Source organism: Medicago truncatula, chromosome 4 (assembly GCF_003473485.1).
Source record: "Medicago truncatula cultivar Jemalong A17 chromosome 4, MtrunA17r5.0-ANR, whole genome shotgun sequence".
In the NCBI taxonomy this organism is placed as follows: Eukaryota; Viridiplantae; Streptophyta; class Magnoliopsida; order Fabales; family Fabaceae; genus Medicago; species Medicago truncatula.
In genome coordinates this window covers 43,615,675-43,631,871 of record NC_053045.1, presented here as the reverse complement: position 1 = coordinate 43,631,871, position 16,197 = coordinate 43,615,675, and the positions used below count along the sequence as shown (strand labels likewise).

At 33.8% G+C, this 16,197-nt stretch overlaps 3 protein-coding genes across 5 annotated transcripts; all 3 read right to left on the bottom strand.

Annotated features, from left to right (window-relative positions):
- Positions 1 to 81: 81 nt before the first annotated feature.
- On the bottom strand, positions 82 to 5,019 carry LOC25493201 (phosphatidylinositol N-acetylglucosaminyltransferase subunit A). The gene is made up of 8 exons (XM_013601627.3): positions 4,700 to 5,019; positions 3,729 to 4,319; positions 3,039 to 3,193; positions 1,612 to 1,702; positions 1,333 to 1,449; positions 1,146 to 1,249; positions 732 to 822; positions 82 to 643 (listed from the first exon to the last, which is right to left on the bottom strand). Exons 1-8 carry the CDS (start codon positions 4,823 to 4,825, stop codon positions 488 to 490), a joined length of 1,431 nt encoding a protein of 476 aa, XP_013457081.1. The 5' UTR covers positions 4,826 to 5,019; the 3' UTR covers positions 82 to 487.
- A 1,906-nt stretch (positions 5,020 to 6,925) lies between these two features.
- LOC25493200 (bifunctional epoxide hydrolase 2) lies at positions 6,926 to 9,361 on the bottom strand. Of its 2 annotated transcripts, none has more exons than XM_039833097.1 (5): positions 8,954 to 9,361; positions 8,661 to 8,875; positions 7,960 to 8,127; positions 7,643 to 7,878; positions 6,926 to 7,480 (listed from the first exon to the last, which is right to left on the bottom strand). In XM_039833097.1, the coding sequence occupies exons 1-5, from the start codon at positions 9,021 to 9,023 to the stop codon at positions 7,471 to 7,473; spliced, it is 699 nt and encodes a 232-aa protein (XP_039689031.1). In that variant the 5' UTR covers positions 9,024 to 9,361; the 3' UTR covers positions 6,926 to 7,470. The 2 variants fall into 2 exon arrangements, with proteins under 2 accessions (XP_039689031.1, XP_013457080.1); XM_013601626.3 differs by having other exon boundaries at positions 6,926 to 7,485; positions 8,954 to 9,350.
- A 659-nt stretch (positions 9,362 to 10,020) lies between these two features.
- Positions 10,021 to 15,989, bottom strand: LOC25493199 (cytochrome P450 736A117). 2 transcript variants are annotated; one of them, XM_024782638.2, is made up of 4 exons: positions 14,976 to 15,989; positions 12,760 to 12,869; positions 11,463 to 12,125; positions 10,021 to 10,893 (listed from the first exon to the last, which is right to left on the bottom strand). In XM_024782638.2, the coding sequence occupies exons 2-4, from the start codon at positions 12,820 to 12,822 to the stop codon at positions 10,270 to 10,272; spliced, it is 1,350 nt and encodes a 449-aa protein (XP_024638406.2). In that variant the 5' UTR covers positions 12,823 to 12,869; positions 14,976 to 15,989; the 3' UTR covers positions 10,021 to 10,269. The 2 variants fall into 2 exon arrangements, with proteins under 2 accessions (XP_024638406.2, XP_013457077.2); XM_013601623.3 differs by lacking the exon at positions 14,976 to 15,989 and having other exon boundaries at positions 11,463 to 12,887.
- Between the last annotated feature and the right edge of the window lie 208 nt (positions 15,990 to 16,197).

Sequence of the window (16,197 nt, the reverse complement as noted above, 5' to 3'; positions counted from 1 at the left end):
ATTAAACATTGTTCTTTAGTTTTTAATTAACCTTTCAGAATTTTATTCTTCATTACCCATCTATCTATAAAACAACAAGGATAAAAAAAAATAATTTCACATGCACGGCTTTTTCATTTATTTTCAATTTAAATATATCACACAACCCGTATGCACAATGTTCTCACTTCAGACAAATCTAAGGACACTTTCATAATCATACATACATGGCCAATGATCTTTTACCAAATCAGATGCAACAACTTTGTCCATGTTGGAGATCTCGAACTACCACATAGCTGATATTGAAACTGAATGCAAATTCACCAGTTCAGTGAACACCAATGTATTCATTCTATCTCTTCCTCTCTCTACATAATTAATGAAGTAGTACTATATTTTATGTTGTTGTTTGCACCTTATCATCATATAAATAAAGAAAAATCAAAGAACCTGATCAGAATTCTCTGCAATTTCATATTTTTCTATACAACAATATATCTTTTCCCTATGAAATATTATTGTTACCACTATTATCATATATATTAGTATCACTACTATTCTTCTGATTTTCTGCATTGTTGGGTTTTCTGCAACATCCCTCCAATTCATCATGGTTGGGTGTGAGAATGAAATCTGGCGCCTCCTCGATATCATCAGCAGGCTAATAATGAAAGCACACAACACAACACAAGTAAGACAACTCACCGAACATGAAAAAGCAAAAATGGGTAACATATTCAAGTCTATACCTGCCATAGCTCCAATATATGCCATAACAAAAAACTGAAGATCATAACCAAGCAAAAGATCTTTCCTGCCCATGCTCCGCAAGAGAGGTGTCTAAACCAACAGTTACAATTCGCATTCTTAGAAGTAGCTAATGATAAATTTGTAAGTTCCTTAATTCATTAGGTATTAGTTTTACATCTGAACTTCTTGTACCAGAAAAAGGATTGCTAAAGTTTGTAGTGTTGTCAAATAAAGATCCCAAAAAAATACCTTGTTTTACTACCAACCATCTTAAGTTACAAGCAGATTAAATAATTTTATGCTCAGGTAATTAGAATACAAAAATCACATAAATGAAACAGAATGACCAGTGGATTTTCTTTTACAACTAGATGTTCATATTAGAATTATATTGAACCTATGAAAGTGTGTACCGTGAGAGTCGTTCAAGTAGATTTTGATCAGAACACTTCAAAGCACGATCATATACAATTTCGGTTCTTTTGGCAACATCATGCCAGCTATAGAGTTCCCTCATCTACAGAAAATAAACAGACTGACTAAGTAACTAGTTTACCTGATGAAAGCAAAAGAAAAGGGTCAATTAAACTATAAACTCACTCGATTGTGCATGACTTGAGGATCAATTTTAGGCAGCATAGTTATCGCCTTCTGGATTGCGCGCACCATATCACTTGGATCAGGTTCTGCCAAAACAATCATATCATCTGGTACAACCTATAGTAAGGAAGTGAATCTATATCAAACCCCACATGATAGTAGTCCAAAATATTGGAATTGACAAGAAACTGAAGTGTATAAGAAAATTTCTCAAAGATAAACTACATAAAAGGAATTTATATATCAAATAAGAATAGAAAAAATACTTGTGGTGCCTACCTCAGGAACACCTCCGACACGCGTGCTGACTGTTAACAATCCACAACTAGCAGCCTCTAATATGGCTATGCAAAAAGCTTCTGTTAAGGAACTGTAACAGTGCAAAGGTCAGGTAGGACACCGGATACAAAATAAATAATATCAGATACGAATCAGAATGATAAAGTTCATGTCCTTAATATCTTCAAATCAACAACTTAAAATCAGAAAAGATGTATTTGTGACACAACTTAGCTTGGATCAGATATTCAATGTTTGAAGTGGATTCATGTCATAGGTCAGCATGCTACGTTTACCAACAAGGATACATAAGCAAAAGGTAGAAAGTATGAACAATCAACAGTTACTACGGGGTTATTTGGATGAAACGGTGCCCCTTTGCTCCAGAGGTCATGCAACAAACTGGTGCACATTTCTTCTTAGATTGACAATTTAAACATGCTAGTAAGTGAAATTTGAAATACTTGTGGTTAATAACAGCAAAAGGTGCTTTAGAGGTCAATGGCATTAATTTAACAAATCCCCTGGGTTTATAGAATAGTTATCTTCACGCCATGTCATGTCATTCAGGTCCCTAAAGTACCTATTGATCTAAAGTACTACTCCCTCCGTTTCAAAATGCATGTCCAAGTCAACCACTTCACATATGCCAATGCACAATTTTGACCGTTAATATCTTTAATTATCTAAAATAAAAAATTATAAAAAATTAATATTTTGAAAATATTTGTTGAGACAAATCAAACAACATCTTACATTCTAACCAAAAAAAAAAAAACAACATCTTACATGATAATATTTGTATTTATACATTAGTTAAAAAGTATGGTCAAAGTAAGTTAAGTGAATAGTGCACATTGCAAAAATTGGACATGTATTTTGAAACTGAGGGAGTACAAGACTTTTGAGGCCTAACTGACATTGTGTGAATGGAACATCATCTCAACCATATAAAGGATGGATAAAAACTAAAATGCTCTTTGTATTCACTTCAATGATTTATAGAATCAGTTACTAAAATTTTAGATTTCCTCCTTTTTCTTAAAAGATGTTACTCAAAACTAGAACTGAGAAGTGTGATAGATGATAACAGATGGAAATTTTAAAATATTGATGACTTGATATACATCAAATTAAGTTATAAAATTTACTCTTCAAGCTTCATCCACTTAAAATGCCTTTCATCATCATCCTTATATTTGAAACAAAAAATTAAGGAAATTATTCCCAACAGCTAAAGAAGAATTAAGCCGCATATCTCTAAGACCAGAAATGTTGTATAATAGTGAATCTCGGGCAGTGAAATAACAATAATAGAAAAAACAAGTGTTGAAGATGCAACGGATGATTAAAAATTATGACTGAGTATAAATTCATAACCATAAAACTTAAAGAAAGAAATAAAGAACTTTTCCAGGATGCCAAACCTGTTTAAGAAAATATGCCCTTTTATTAGAACAGATCGGACTTCTGTATGTTGTACAGCTCCCAACAAATCAACTCGATCTTGAAGAGAATGCTTTTCTCTCATCTCCTCCAACCGTACACGCTTAGGTCCATCACCTCCAATAATGAAATGAACCTTCAAATGGGATACATAAGTTATATCTTTAGTGTGTACGGTTACGGTACAAAATTCTAAAAATTACAAAAAATTCTAAAAATTACAATTTATTTGGCGATTATTTCACTTGATTCTATTAGGCTCCTACATAAGGAACCAACAAAATAGCAACACTGGAACACCAATAATCATATAAATATTGTGAAAATGAATATTAAAAGGGTCAACAATTTTTCTCTCTGTCAATGGACAAAAAGTTTTTATCACAATATTGACAATATAAATGAAACGTCTTAGTTCCGACTTCAAAATTTTGTATAATGCAAAGAGGTTAGGGTTAGAAGATAGGAATAATATGTTGCAAAAAAAGTGGTATGCACATACTATAAATCATCATAAAAATTGCAACTCTCTCTGTCAAGAAGCACCAGCAGGACAAAAAGGAAAATCATTCCAAGAGGGGGGACCATATATTAATACCATTATGTGCACATTAGACAAAAATCTAGATCCAAATTTCTTATACCGCGTCATGCAAAACAAGCCAACTTACATTAGGATGCAATCTGCACACTTCTGGAATGACTTCAACAAGCAAGTCGGCTCCTTTACGGTAAACCAATCGACTGATAACAACAATAACAATTTCGGATCTACTAGGTTTAGAACTACGGCGCTCCTCCTCCGACATTGGCTTAAACTTGGCAGTGTCAACAGCATTAGGTATTACAAAAACCTTCTCCGGCGCCAAACCCGACCTCAAAACCGTGTTCTCCTTACTTGTATGAGAAACACATATAGCCTGACTCACATCTGCCAAGGTAAACTGCAAAACCTTGTTCATGTGTATACTTCCAGCATCACTAAAACCATTCAAGGAATGATCGGTAAACACAACCTTGTATCCCATGATTCTAGCATGCATAAGGGCCTCATGACAAAGTGTTGAAAAGGTTTGATGTCCATGCACAACGGTAATTCTTTCTCGAGTGAGAATAGTTCTTATAATTGGGAGTGTTCCATGCAAAGTTGGAAATGTGTTCTGATTAAAGAATGGTCTCCATGGAACATAGTAGACTTTTAAACCACCTGTCATGTATCTAACCCCAGAGCGTTTTCCATAAGCATGAGTTACAACCACCACCTGATCATTGGTAGTTACATTTTAATTCAATTCAAAAACTTCCCAAATTACCTCAGACAGCACAATAAGTTATAAATATATCAGTCCTGATTTGAAGTGTGTGTAATCATATTATGTTACTACGTGAAGGAAAAAGTGTAAAATGATTAATTCTTTAGATGAAAACGATCCTTTTCAAGAGATATAATTCTTATGATAAATGGAATGAAAGAGAAAGAGATCTCATTTTCTCCCCTAAGGATATGTTTGGATAATCAGCTTAATTAAGTGTATATAGCATAAAAATTTATGATATAAGTGGTTAAAGCAGTATATAAGGTGAAATAAGTGAATCGAATTAAGCAGTAGAACTAGAATGGTGAAAAATGATAATGTGATACCTTATGGCCTAAGTTGAGCAAGCATTGAGAGAGGCAGTAGATGTGATTCTCGACACCACCAACGTTGGGATAGAAAAAATCAGAGACCATAAGAATCGAATGCTTTTCATTTTCACGATTACCCATCACCACCAAAACCAAAATTTCCTTTTCCTTTCGAAATGGATTGCTTCCTTCTTCTGATGAATGCCGGTTAGTGGAGGGAAGCAGCGTAGATCAACGGCGGCAGGACGACGATATGAACATGGCGTCCACTGTGTTTTGCTTTTGCATCATCACGTTTGGACTTGAAACCTTTCAATGCGGCATTGCATATATCGACAAACTTTGTACGTGTGTTATAAGTGTAGTCCACTGGAGTCAAATATTTTTTTTTTTTTTTGTTAAATATGTTTTGATCCTTATAAATATATTAACTTTTCATTTTAATTTTTCTAATATTTTCCTTCAACTTTTAGTCTCTATAAAATATTCAATCACTATTTTGATCCCTATTTTTTATTTTTTTAATAAAATTATCCAAAAATGTGTCAAATATTTAAAAAAATTCCAAAAAAAAAATAGATTTTTTTTAACAAAACACAAATTAAATATGAATTTTTAACCTCAAATAAATATAAAAATTCATGTTTTGTTAAAAAAATCTAATTTTTTGAGAGATATTCTTATAATATTATGAATTATTTTTCAAAATTTTATTCAAAAATATGATTTCTACATATGCGTTTACTTTTAAAGGAGGGACCAAAAGTGAAGATGAAAAATTTTTTAGGGACTAAAAGTTGAAGAAATTTTTTAGAGGGATTAAAACGAAAAATTGAAATATTTATAGGGAGTAAAAACTTATTTAACCCTTCATTTTTTATTTTTTATAAATAAGCACAAATAGTTATTTTCGTCCGGATGTGCAAATAATGACAATAGTTTCTTTAATATATTGAAATTTCAACATAGCGTCTTTCTTATAAGGACTGGTATAAAAACAAATAAGTACATATAACGGCCGATATGACAATAAATAATAAGTACATATCAATCATTCAATTGAAGGATTAATATGTTAGTATTAGCATAATATTTTAACATCAAATACTATTTTGACTAACGGAGTGCACAATAGAGATTTTTAGAATTTTGATACACTAAGGTACTATTGTGATTACGCGTTACACATTTAGAGAAGAACATGTCTATTTGCCTCTTTTGTTTTGTTAAACAAAGATGTCCTCGGAACCCCTAAAACAAATCCTCCAAGGTAATTGAGATAGGTCAACCAACCTCTTTCAAAAAATATTCTTCATATGCACTAGTTAAAGATTAAATGGTTAAGAGACTCAAGTATCTATCATTTATGTCACACTACATAGGTATATATTTTATTTTATCTGCCATTATAATTTTTTATAAGCAAATGGTAATTATTAGTAGTATTTTATTTAAAATTTTAAACGCAAGCAAATTTAAGACATTTCATTTAAAAAAAATAATGACCCAAATACAATGAGAAATAAGCGTAAAAAACATCGTGAATAACATGATTATAAATGTATCAATCCATGATCACCATCATTTGTTTGTCGCCTATGCTAGCTGTTTCTTAAGATATGGGTTCCACAATTCAAGATAATAGACCGTATTCATATAAACCACATCACAATTTTTCTAATTTTCTTTTTGAAGAAATCACGATTTTTCTAATTAAAATCAAACTGAATCACTTTTTTTTTTTTTTTTTTGTCTTAAAATAAATCCCAATAAAAAGAAAAAACAAATACCTCTACCGGGCACACAATTACAAGCAAATCCTACAAAGTTTGGTATGTAAGTTTCAATTAGATTGGAGTATAAACAGCACGATATATAACGGATTGAACTTATGTGACATAGAGTTAGGTGACATTGGTGACATTGACCGATCACAATGTCACAATGCTTGTGAAAGATAGAGAAACACAAGTATTATGACATTGTGATTGGCCAATGTCACCAATATCACCTAACTCTATGTCACCCAAGTGCTACCCATATATAACAAAGGCCTTATTCCTTTTGAGCATTTTATATCCACTCTAAGTCTAGGGAAGGTATATAAAAAGAGTAGGATATTGTATGGTTTGATGTATTTAGGTGACTTTGAAAGCAAGAAACCGGAAGGTATTTCAAATAAGGAAGTCTTTTGATAGATAAGTGGAGAAAGTAAAAAATAACTTTGTAGAACTAGCTGAGTTTTAAAAACAAAGGGATTCTGTTATGAAATAACACAATGGTGTGAGGAAATCTTTTAACATTATGCAGTAGGATACCATGATCTTGAAAATCCTTTATCCTGTCTTATTTGCGCATGACATTTATTTATTCTACAATAGTCTCATCAAGCACCAATCCATGTTTCAATCATAACTAGAAGGAGAAAAGTACACAATGTGGCCACAGTCTCTTATTTTACGAGTCTCCTTCCCAAGAAATTCCAGCCGCTTCAAATCGTTTCGGTAAAACTCCACACACTTGCCTAACAACGCACACAATGCACAACCAAACTTCAAGTGTGTTTGGCTAGGAAAGCAAGGATAAGCTGATTCAACTGTTCAGGAAATTGTTCTTGAACAAAATGAGTTCCCTCTGGAATAAATGTAACCTCCAAATTGGGAACAAGCTCTTTCGTCTTTTCACTTTTTATTAAATCTTCAATGCCTGGAAACTTGAAAACATAATCCTTTCCACCCATTATCAGCAGTGTTGGAACTTTGACTACAGGATCTGGCAAGTTCAAGTCATCGCCAACTGTCCTACAAGAGTACAAATGCAAACAAAACAATTTCAATATCATTAACAAGAATTCATCTTCACAAAAGAATAATTTTCTGATAGGTCAAAGCACCACAGCATTTGACATTTTCACTATGAAAAAAAAAGGAATTAGAGAATGACAGAAAAAGTTGGCACCTATATGGAACCTGCAATGCGGTTCGGAATCCAGATTTCTCATACAAGGCCCCATAAGTTGAAAGATCATCCTCAGTAAACCAAGAGGGAAGAGGGGTATCAGGTTCCACTAAATCCATGATCTCTTGGTTTTCATTAGCTATTGGTAATTCACTTCTTGAGAAAAGGATATAAACTTTTCGCACAACAGTTTTTGCATCAAAGCGTCCAAAATCAGCCTCTGCTCTTCCTGGTTCCTGATACATAATACATATAAACAAATACAAAGCTGTGATGATTGAGCGATAGTAAAATCCTAAAAGGAATAATAGATTTACCTTCCATCTCAAAATGTAGAAGCCTTCCGGGAGGTATTTATGAAGCATAGAGGGGCCTGGTGGAACGTATGGAACTCCCAATGTGATAACTCCTAACACCCTTTCAGGGTGTAGAATGGAAAACAGATATGCAGGAGGACCTCCAAAATCTTTTCCAACAAGAAAAACCTAGGATATAAATGCATAAAAAATTAGGCAGCATATTAAGCATATATGCTATGAAGTATGGCGACACATTGGCTGGAATTGCTACAAATTATTGATGAAAACAGTCAGGGCTAACAAATATTAGGACTAAAGAACTAAAGTAAAAATTGATATACCAAAACATGTTGAAGTCAAAAATTATATGTTGAATGGACAATTGATACTATTGAGTTAATAGACAAATTGATCCTCGAAACTCTAAGTGACGGTCAAAATAGTCTCTCATATTTGCGAATTGGCAAATACAAAATTTACAAATTTATGAATGTATTTATGAATTTGCAAAATTCAAAGACTATTTTGACAGTTGTTAATATAATTTTGAGCATAGATTTGGCTATTAGCTCAATTAGTATTAGACACATGCATAAAATTAAAATCTAAAATTCCAACACAAGGTATAACACTAGTTTAACTTAAGAAAAACCGAAAGACATTTCAACACGTTACTAACTAACAAAGTTGATCATGAACTATTTTCTTCTGATGTGTACCTTAGAAATAGCTAGAGCATCAATAATTTGCAGAAGGTCGTTGAGAAGATGAGTGAAGGTGGTCTTTTCCGGTTCAGGTGGCGAGTCGGATAGTCCGTACCCTCTATAATCAGGAGCTATAGCTCTGAAACCGGCGCCGGCGAGAGCTAACATCTGGTGGCGCCAGGAGTACCATATCTCTGGGAAACCGTGGAGGAATACGACCACGTTTGGACCTGAAAGATTCTAATAAAGATAAGAAAGGTGTATGACTTTGATTCACAAAACAAGACAAAGATTGGATTCTGACTAACCTGTTCCAATCTCTGCTATGTGGAGTTTGAGAGCTCCTACGTTAACGAACTTGTGTTGGATTTCATCCATGAATGAATTTGTTTCGTGTCTGAACTAAACACTGTAATGCCAAAGCCCAGGTTGCTTTACTTCAGGTTTGATAAATCAACCTTCATCTTCCAATCATTGGAGACCACGTTAACTTATCAAGAAACTACATATTAATAAATAAACAAATACTGTCATTATCTATCTTTATATTTTCTTATAGAAAAATACTGCTGGATTTTTTCTGCATAAATCAGCTTTTGCATGGGATTACCAGTACTAAAGTTGGGTTTTGGGGCTTTTTTTATTTAGTGGTTGTGGTTGACTTGTTATCTTTATGTGTTGGGGGAGTTATACACTTTAGTGTTTTCGTATATTGTGCTCTAAAACGGTGTCCTTAGGTTGTATAGAATAGCTAGTCTTTTAGAGCATTTGTTAAATGTTTTCAATTGAGCTGCTGTTACATTGAGTTTGATTTAAAAATAATTGATGCTGAATTAAATTTGTGTGGAGTAGAAATGGTGTTTCATGATCTTGCCACATATTTGTCCTTTTTTTTTTTTTTTTTTTTTCTTTGTGTTTAGCAAGTGGAGCAATAATGTTGGATGTGTGGCTGGGCATTTTTCTTTGGTGTGGTTTTTAATTGCGGCGGTTCATCATTAAGTTCATGCAATTTTGATTGTAGAGGTACCAAAGCTAGTTTGCAGGTGATTGATATATAATATGCTGCATAGCGATCCAAAATTTGCATAATTGTGCAGTTCAGCTTTTGACGGATCAATCATTTTGGTCCTAAAATTTGCAAATAGACAATAAGGTCTTTGAAATTGTATGGTGTCAATCAATTTGGTGCTTCTATTTAGTTAAATGACAAATGGTTCAATACAAAAAACGAGTGGCGGGTATTCAGTAAAGAAATGCATAGTTATTTCAAAACAATAATTGATCATGTTAGTCCTTAAGCGTGACAACACTGTATTGATTACGTCTGGACATGCAACATATGTTTCTATCATCCATGTCATGTTCGCCATCGTAATAATTTAACAGGAGGACTAAATTGAACAACGCCTTACAACATCACATACCTTTATTTCTATTGGCAAATTTGAGAGATCAAATTAACATCCCCTAACAATTTCAAAAACTAAATTGATGCTTTACTTGAACTAAATTTGTTCAAAGTTCAAACATCAATATACATCATTCAATAACATATAAGTATTAAACCACACTTTCAAACAATTTTACCTTTATTTTATAATATAATAATGCCATTCTTGCTATTTTAACTGTATTCATTTATGTCGTATCTGGTAGCAACTGCAAGTAGAGGGTATTTTCTACGGCAAGTAAGGCCATTAGTTTCAGACATGTCCAGATCCTTCCCTTCTACACCATCAGGCAATTTCCAATCAAATTGATGAACAAGGTTCGCTAAAACCAATTCATTGATAGAAATAGCAAACAACACTCCAGGACAACCTCTCCTTCCTGCTCCAAATGGGATAAGTTCAAAATCCAATCCTTTATAATCTATTGAACTATTCATAAACCTTTCTGGTTTAAACTCTAGAGGTTCTTCCCAAATTGAAGAGTCTCTTGCAATTGCCCAAGCATTGACTATTACCTGTGTACCAGCTGCAATGTCATAGCCATTTAGTTTGATATCTTCCATTGATTTTCGAGGGACTAATAACGGAACTGGTGCATGGAGGCGAAGAGTTTCTTTGATCACAGCTTTCAAGTAGTTCATGCTAACCAAATCCTCCTCAGTTACATGAGTTCTGTTACCAACCACAGTTCTCACCTCATCTTGCAATTTATGCATCACTGTTTGGTGTCTTAATAGTTCTGTCATTGTCCATTCTAGGACTGTGTAAGTAGTATCAGTACCTGCAATAAACATGTCCTACAGAGAAAGTATAATTTAGTTTACACTATATAGCTACCAAACCTTACTAATTTCACTAAATCTTATGATTCATAGGATGTGTTGGTACTAGAGGGACGGAAATTGATATAAATTAATTGATGTTGGTTAAAAGTAAGACATCATAAAAATGATTTGTGTTAAAGCATTCACCTAAAAGTGAGCCAAACAATAACTTTCAAATAAAAAAATTACATTTTGATGTAGAAGCTTCAAATTTAAGATTCAGTTAGAGTGACTGTTGCGTGTTTGGATTGAGGGTAAGATTGACAAGTACACTTGAGAGCTTCAAACTACGGTGAGCCACCACGATTTTGTTGAAAAGTACGCTTGAGAGCTTGAACAAAATCATGATGACACCGTGATTTGACAAATTTACCGCTCATCCAAAAATACACTCAATTTTATGGAAACAACATCAATTTTATTGCATAAGAGGCAAATATATCAAAATCAGTTTTATGCTTCTAGGTATCAATTTCATAGAACTTAATGCACAAAATTTGTTTGTAAGTGACATAACTAAAAGGGAAAAATGATATTCTTACCAGTAACAAACCCTTAATTGCAGTTCTATCAATTGAGAAGCTAGTATCATTGCTCTTTTGAACTGAAAGCAAAACGTCCACAAAATCACTGTTTCCTTCACCAACATGGCCATCAGATCGACTACCAATGATGTGCTCATCAATAACTTTTTCAAAAAATGCATCCATATGTTTGGCTACTTTTTCTGCCTTACTATAAAAACCATTAACCTTACCCAACCAATTAAGTGAAGGTATGTAATCTCCTATAAAGAAAATAACTAATAACTCTCCAAACTCCAACATTAGCTCCGGAAGAACTCCACCTTCATCACGGTATCTTTTGCCTAGAACCACCCTGCATGTTATATCATTAGTAACTGTAGAACACAACTCTGTTAAATTCACACAAGTATTCTTCTGTTGAATACTTAGCATCATTTTTGCAGATTCTTCCTCTCTAACACGACGATAAGATTGAACTCTTTTGTTACTCAGAAGGTTTAATACACTGAGACTTCTTACTTGTTTCCAATACTCACCATATCCACAACTTGCCACATCTTTGGAACCGTAGAAAAGGATATCAAAGATTTTACGATGTGGCCTATCAGCGAAGACCGAGTCATGAGTTTTCATTACTTCTCTTGCTGCATCAGCAGAGGAAACTACAACCACCGGTACCTTACCAAAATAAAGAAGCATTAAAGGGCCATATTTGTGAGCTAAATTTTGGAGTGTGCAATGAGGGAATAAGCCAAGTTGGTGGAGGTTACCAAGTAGAGGAAATCTTGGAGGTGAAGGAGGTAAGTTTTTTTTGGTGGCACAAGAATTGTTGGAATTATGCCAATATTTTATGATGGCAAAAAGAGAAATGAGGAATAGTGGAAAGATAGTGAAGAAGAGCATAGGGAATGAAGAGAAGATTTCATGTGAAAGAAAACTTTGTAGAAATGTGGACATGGCTTAAGCTTTGGTTTCTATTGAGTGCAGATGATAAAAACCAATCTCTTCGTGATATATCACTTGGTCGATGTTTATGGTTCTTCTCATATCTTCCTCTATATTATATTTATGGTGACTAAATGATTGTACTAATAATGAATAATGATAAGGTGAAAATCAAAGCATACGATGAGAACAAGTCACGTTGCATGTACTGTTTTTTCCGATAACATTGCAACTTGCACAGTTGCATATACCGTTAAATTCTTCATATATGTAAGCAAATATAAATTTGGATAATGATATAGGGGGAGGAGAAGTGTTTGTGTGTGTATAGATTAATTTGAAATAAAGAAGAAAAAAACGAAGAAACCTGCTGATGATGATGATCAATTAGAGGGTTTATCTTTAGATGAACCTGAGCTAGATGATGCATTTATCAATGAAAACGATCAACTAGAGTGTTACTTCGAATCTTGACCCCTACATATCACAATATTCAATCAACTGAGTTATCCTTAAGAGAACAATTTAATTACTCCCTCCGTCCCTAATTATAAGACCCTTTTGAAAAAAAAATTTGTCCCTTTTTATAAGACTCCTTTGTTATTTCCAACTACATTAATTATTTCTTTACATACATGCCCCTATTTATTATACATCTTTTTCTTCAATCAACAATAAATAACATGTTGAAAACATAAACTAACCTTCTTTCTTAAAGGATAAAATTGTAAAAACAATAGTGATTACAAACAACTTTAATACAAATATCCACTATCTTAATTCCCGTGATTTTGGCAAAAGGGTCTTATATATAGGGACGGAGGAAGTATATGATAATAAATATATATTGGTGTTGGTGTCCTATGTTTTTGAAACTAGCAATGTCACGAAGTTCGTGCTTCGAAGAGAAAAGACATAGTACTTCATATGTTTCAAAATATATGTCATTTAAGGTTGTTACACATATATTAAGAAATGCAATGATGTTATCTAAAGACATTACACTTCTACTAAAATAACATTGTTAACTATTGGTGCATTTTCCATCATTATAATTAAAGTAGAAAATGATACTTTGAAAGTAGTGTGCATAGAATAATTAAAGGTTTCCTTCAAAAAAAAATAAAAAAAATTAAAGGTTTTGCTAACCAATGCCTTAAAGGCACTTGTTAAGAAAATCAAAAGTAGTATGTTTGCATTGAATTCAACAATATTTTAACTTTTAAAAAGTTAAATTCATCACTTTTCACTATTTCCCAATACAATATTTCTATTTTTATCGTCTTAACCAATGCCCCAAGGGCAGTCTTTAGAATTTCCTAATAATTAATGGGTATTATTGAAAATATTAATTAATAGTACATTGAAAAGTGAGAATGGCATTCGTTTTAAATATTTGTTTTGCTAAAGTGATACTATAATTTTGAAACGGATGGAGTCTATGTTTATGTCATGACTATGTTCCTGGGGACAAGAATTTTAGTTTTTGTCTTCTCTGATTGCCCCCCCCCCCCCCCCCCCCCCCAAATTTGTCATGTCCCTGAAACCCATTTGGGGTTGGCCAAGTGGTTGGCTTGGGATCTTGGAGTTTGCTCTTCCAAAGGTCACAGGTTCGATTCCCTCTGGAGCCAATTTCGGTGGGCTAAGTCCATACAGAGCTTGCTCTGCCTTTAAACGGGGCCCCCGCAAGTGGGCGGTTGGATCTCGGATTAGTCGATTCTTGATCGGATACCGAGTTTTAAAAAAAAAAAAAAATTACAATCAAGCACATTACAACCGAAGTTTTTTTAGTTTTAAATTGCCGCTATCTAATTCCGTCAAAGACCACTTATGTGGTTGTTTATGGCGACATGGCATGCTAGCTGCGTAAAGAAAGAGTAGGTAGCTGCACGCGCTACAATACATGCACAGACAAGCTGTGTAGATCTCAGAGGGTTAACCTAATAGGGTCTGTATATGCAAAAATGAGGCCTATTAGTCAAGGAAGTGTGAACTATAACAGGAGATCCTTATAGAGCAAAATGGGTCCATTCTAATTTAAACAATGTATTATCATCCAAGTTATTTTTAGAGTATTCTTAAAGCTTCTCCTAGACAGCTCCATTCAACAGCGCGGCTATTGCAATTTGTGTTTACACACATTAAAGGGTCTACAATATCAGTATAATAATCCAGTGGTGATACATTGACAACCAAAGGTGACACACACTTCTTCTACCACCACACAAATGTGACATGTAGCCCTCACTCACCACCCACCTAACACTCTCACACAGGCGAAATTACTAAAATGTCTTTTCACATTAGGTGTATAGTGGAGGTTGGGGAAAAAAGGGTATCAACATAACATTATTGATAAGAATCTATCATCATACGAACAATAGCGTTATAAGCTCGTACAAGAATAAACATACAGTAAAATGAGCTTATGCTATAAGCTAGCGAATTGCCCTTGCCAAACATACCCTAAATTTAGTATCTATTATATTTTTTTTGGTTACATCTGGTATCTATTATATGCTACAGGGCAATATTACATTACATTAACCGAGAATAAAATTTAAATGAATGATAGCGACTTACTAGTACCAAAGCCTTGATTGCCATTCTATCAATAGGGGAAGCCAATAGCATCCACAAAAATCACTGTGCTCGTTCGTCATCTATCAAACCGACATCTCCATCTGACCCATGCTTGATGTGCTCCTCAATTACTTCTACAAACTCATCCAAATTTTGGGTACATTTTTCTGCCCCTGCTATAAAAACGATCAACTTTTCCCAACCAATCAAGCCAAGGTATATAATCTCCCATACATACACTACCCAATAATCCCCCAAACTCTAACAACACCGTACACCCAATATCATTAGTAATTGTAGAGTACAAAACTCAGTTAAATTCAACGCCGACGACACAGAAGACTCCTTAAAATATTCAATCCTTCTTAAAGTTTCTTCTTCTCACGCACAATAAGATTGAACTCTTTTGTTACTTACATAGTGTAACACACGGACACCTTTACTTGTCTCCATTACTCACCATTTGCACAACTTGCTACATATTTGGAAGTTGGAACCATACAATATGATATCAAGGATTTTATTTTGTGGTCTATCAGAGAAAAGCAAGTCATGGATTTTCATTATTACTTTTCTTGCTGCATCAGCAAACACAAGTACTGGAACCTTCCCAAAATAAAGAAGCACTAAAGGGCCATTTTTGTGAGCTGAATCTTAGAGTGCACGGTGAAGGAATAAGCCAAGTTGATGGAAGTTGCCAACTAGAGGAAATCTTGGAGGTGAAGGAGATAGGCTTTTTGATGTGACAAAAGAATTGTTGGAAATAATACCAACACTTTATTTTGAACAAACTAAAAAAATAATAATACCAACAATTGATTATGAAGAAAAGAGAAATAAGGAATAAAATAAGTAATAGTGGAGAAAGACAGTGAAGAAAAGCATAGGGAATGAATATAGAAACTTTCATGCGAAAGAGAATTTTGTAGAAAGGTGGACATGGCTTAACCTTTGGTTGGTTTCTGTTGAGCAACAAAAACCACTCTCTTCCTTGCTTCTGATATATATAATTGGACGATGTTTATTGGTTCTTAGGATAATGAACTGTATTTTGTCAGGTGAAAATAACATCATAGGATGAGAGTGAGACACGTTGCATTGCATGAATTGTTATTTCTTCATATATTATTTATACAAATTTAAATTTTATTTGCATAATCCTTAGCCTTGCTATCTGGACTTGGATTCCCTGCAGTCACAATCACGCATTGCGTTGTAGGCC

Coding starts and splice junctions, on each gene's coding strand:
- LOC25493200 (XM_013601626.3), bottom strand. CDS start 9,023: ATGGATGAAATCCAACACAAGTTCGTTAACGTAGGAGCTCTCAAACTC. Junction 8,128..8,660: donor ATGCTCTAGCTATTTCTAAG/GTACACATCAGA, acceptor TTTATATCCTAG/GTTTTTCTTGTTGGAAAAGA. Junction 7,879..7,959: donor TCTACATTTTGAGATGGAAG/GTAAATCTATTA, acceptor ATTATGTATCAG/GAACCAGGAAGAGCAGAGGC.
- LOC25493201 (XM_013601627.3), bottom strand. CDS start 4,825: ATGGGTAATCGTGAAAATGAAAAGCATTCGATTCTTATGGTCTCTGAT. Junction 4,320..4,699: donor TGCTCAACTTAGGCCATAAG/GTATCACATTAT, acceptor ACCAATGATCAG/GTGGTGGTTGTAACTCATGC. Junction 644..731: donor ATATATTGGAGCTATGGCAG/GTATAGACTTGA, acceptor TTTCATTATTAG/CCTGCTGATGATATCGAGGA.
- LOC25493199 (XM_013601623.3), bottom strand. CDS start 12,404: ATGTCCACATTTCTACAAAGTTTTCTTTCACATGAAATCTTCTCTTCA. Junction 10,894..11,462: donor CAATTAAGGGTTTGTTACTG/GTAAGAATATCA, acceptor CTTTCTCTGTAG/GACATGTTTATTGCAGGTAC.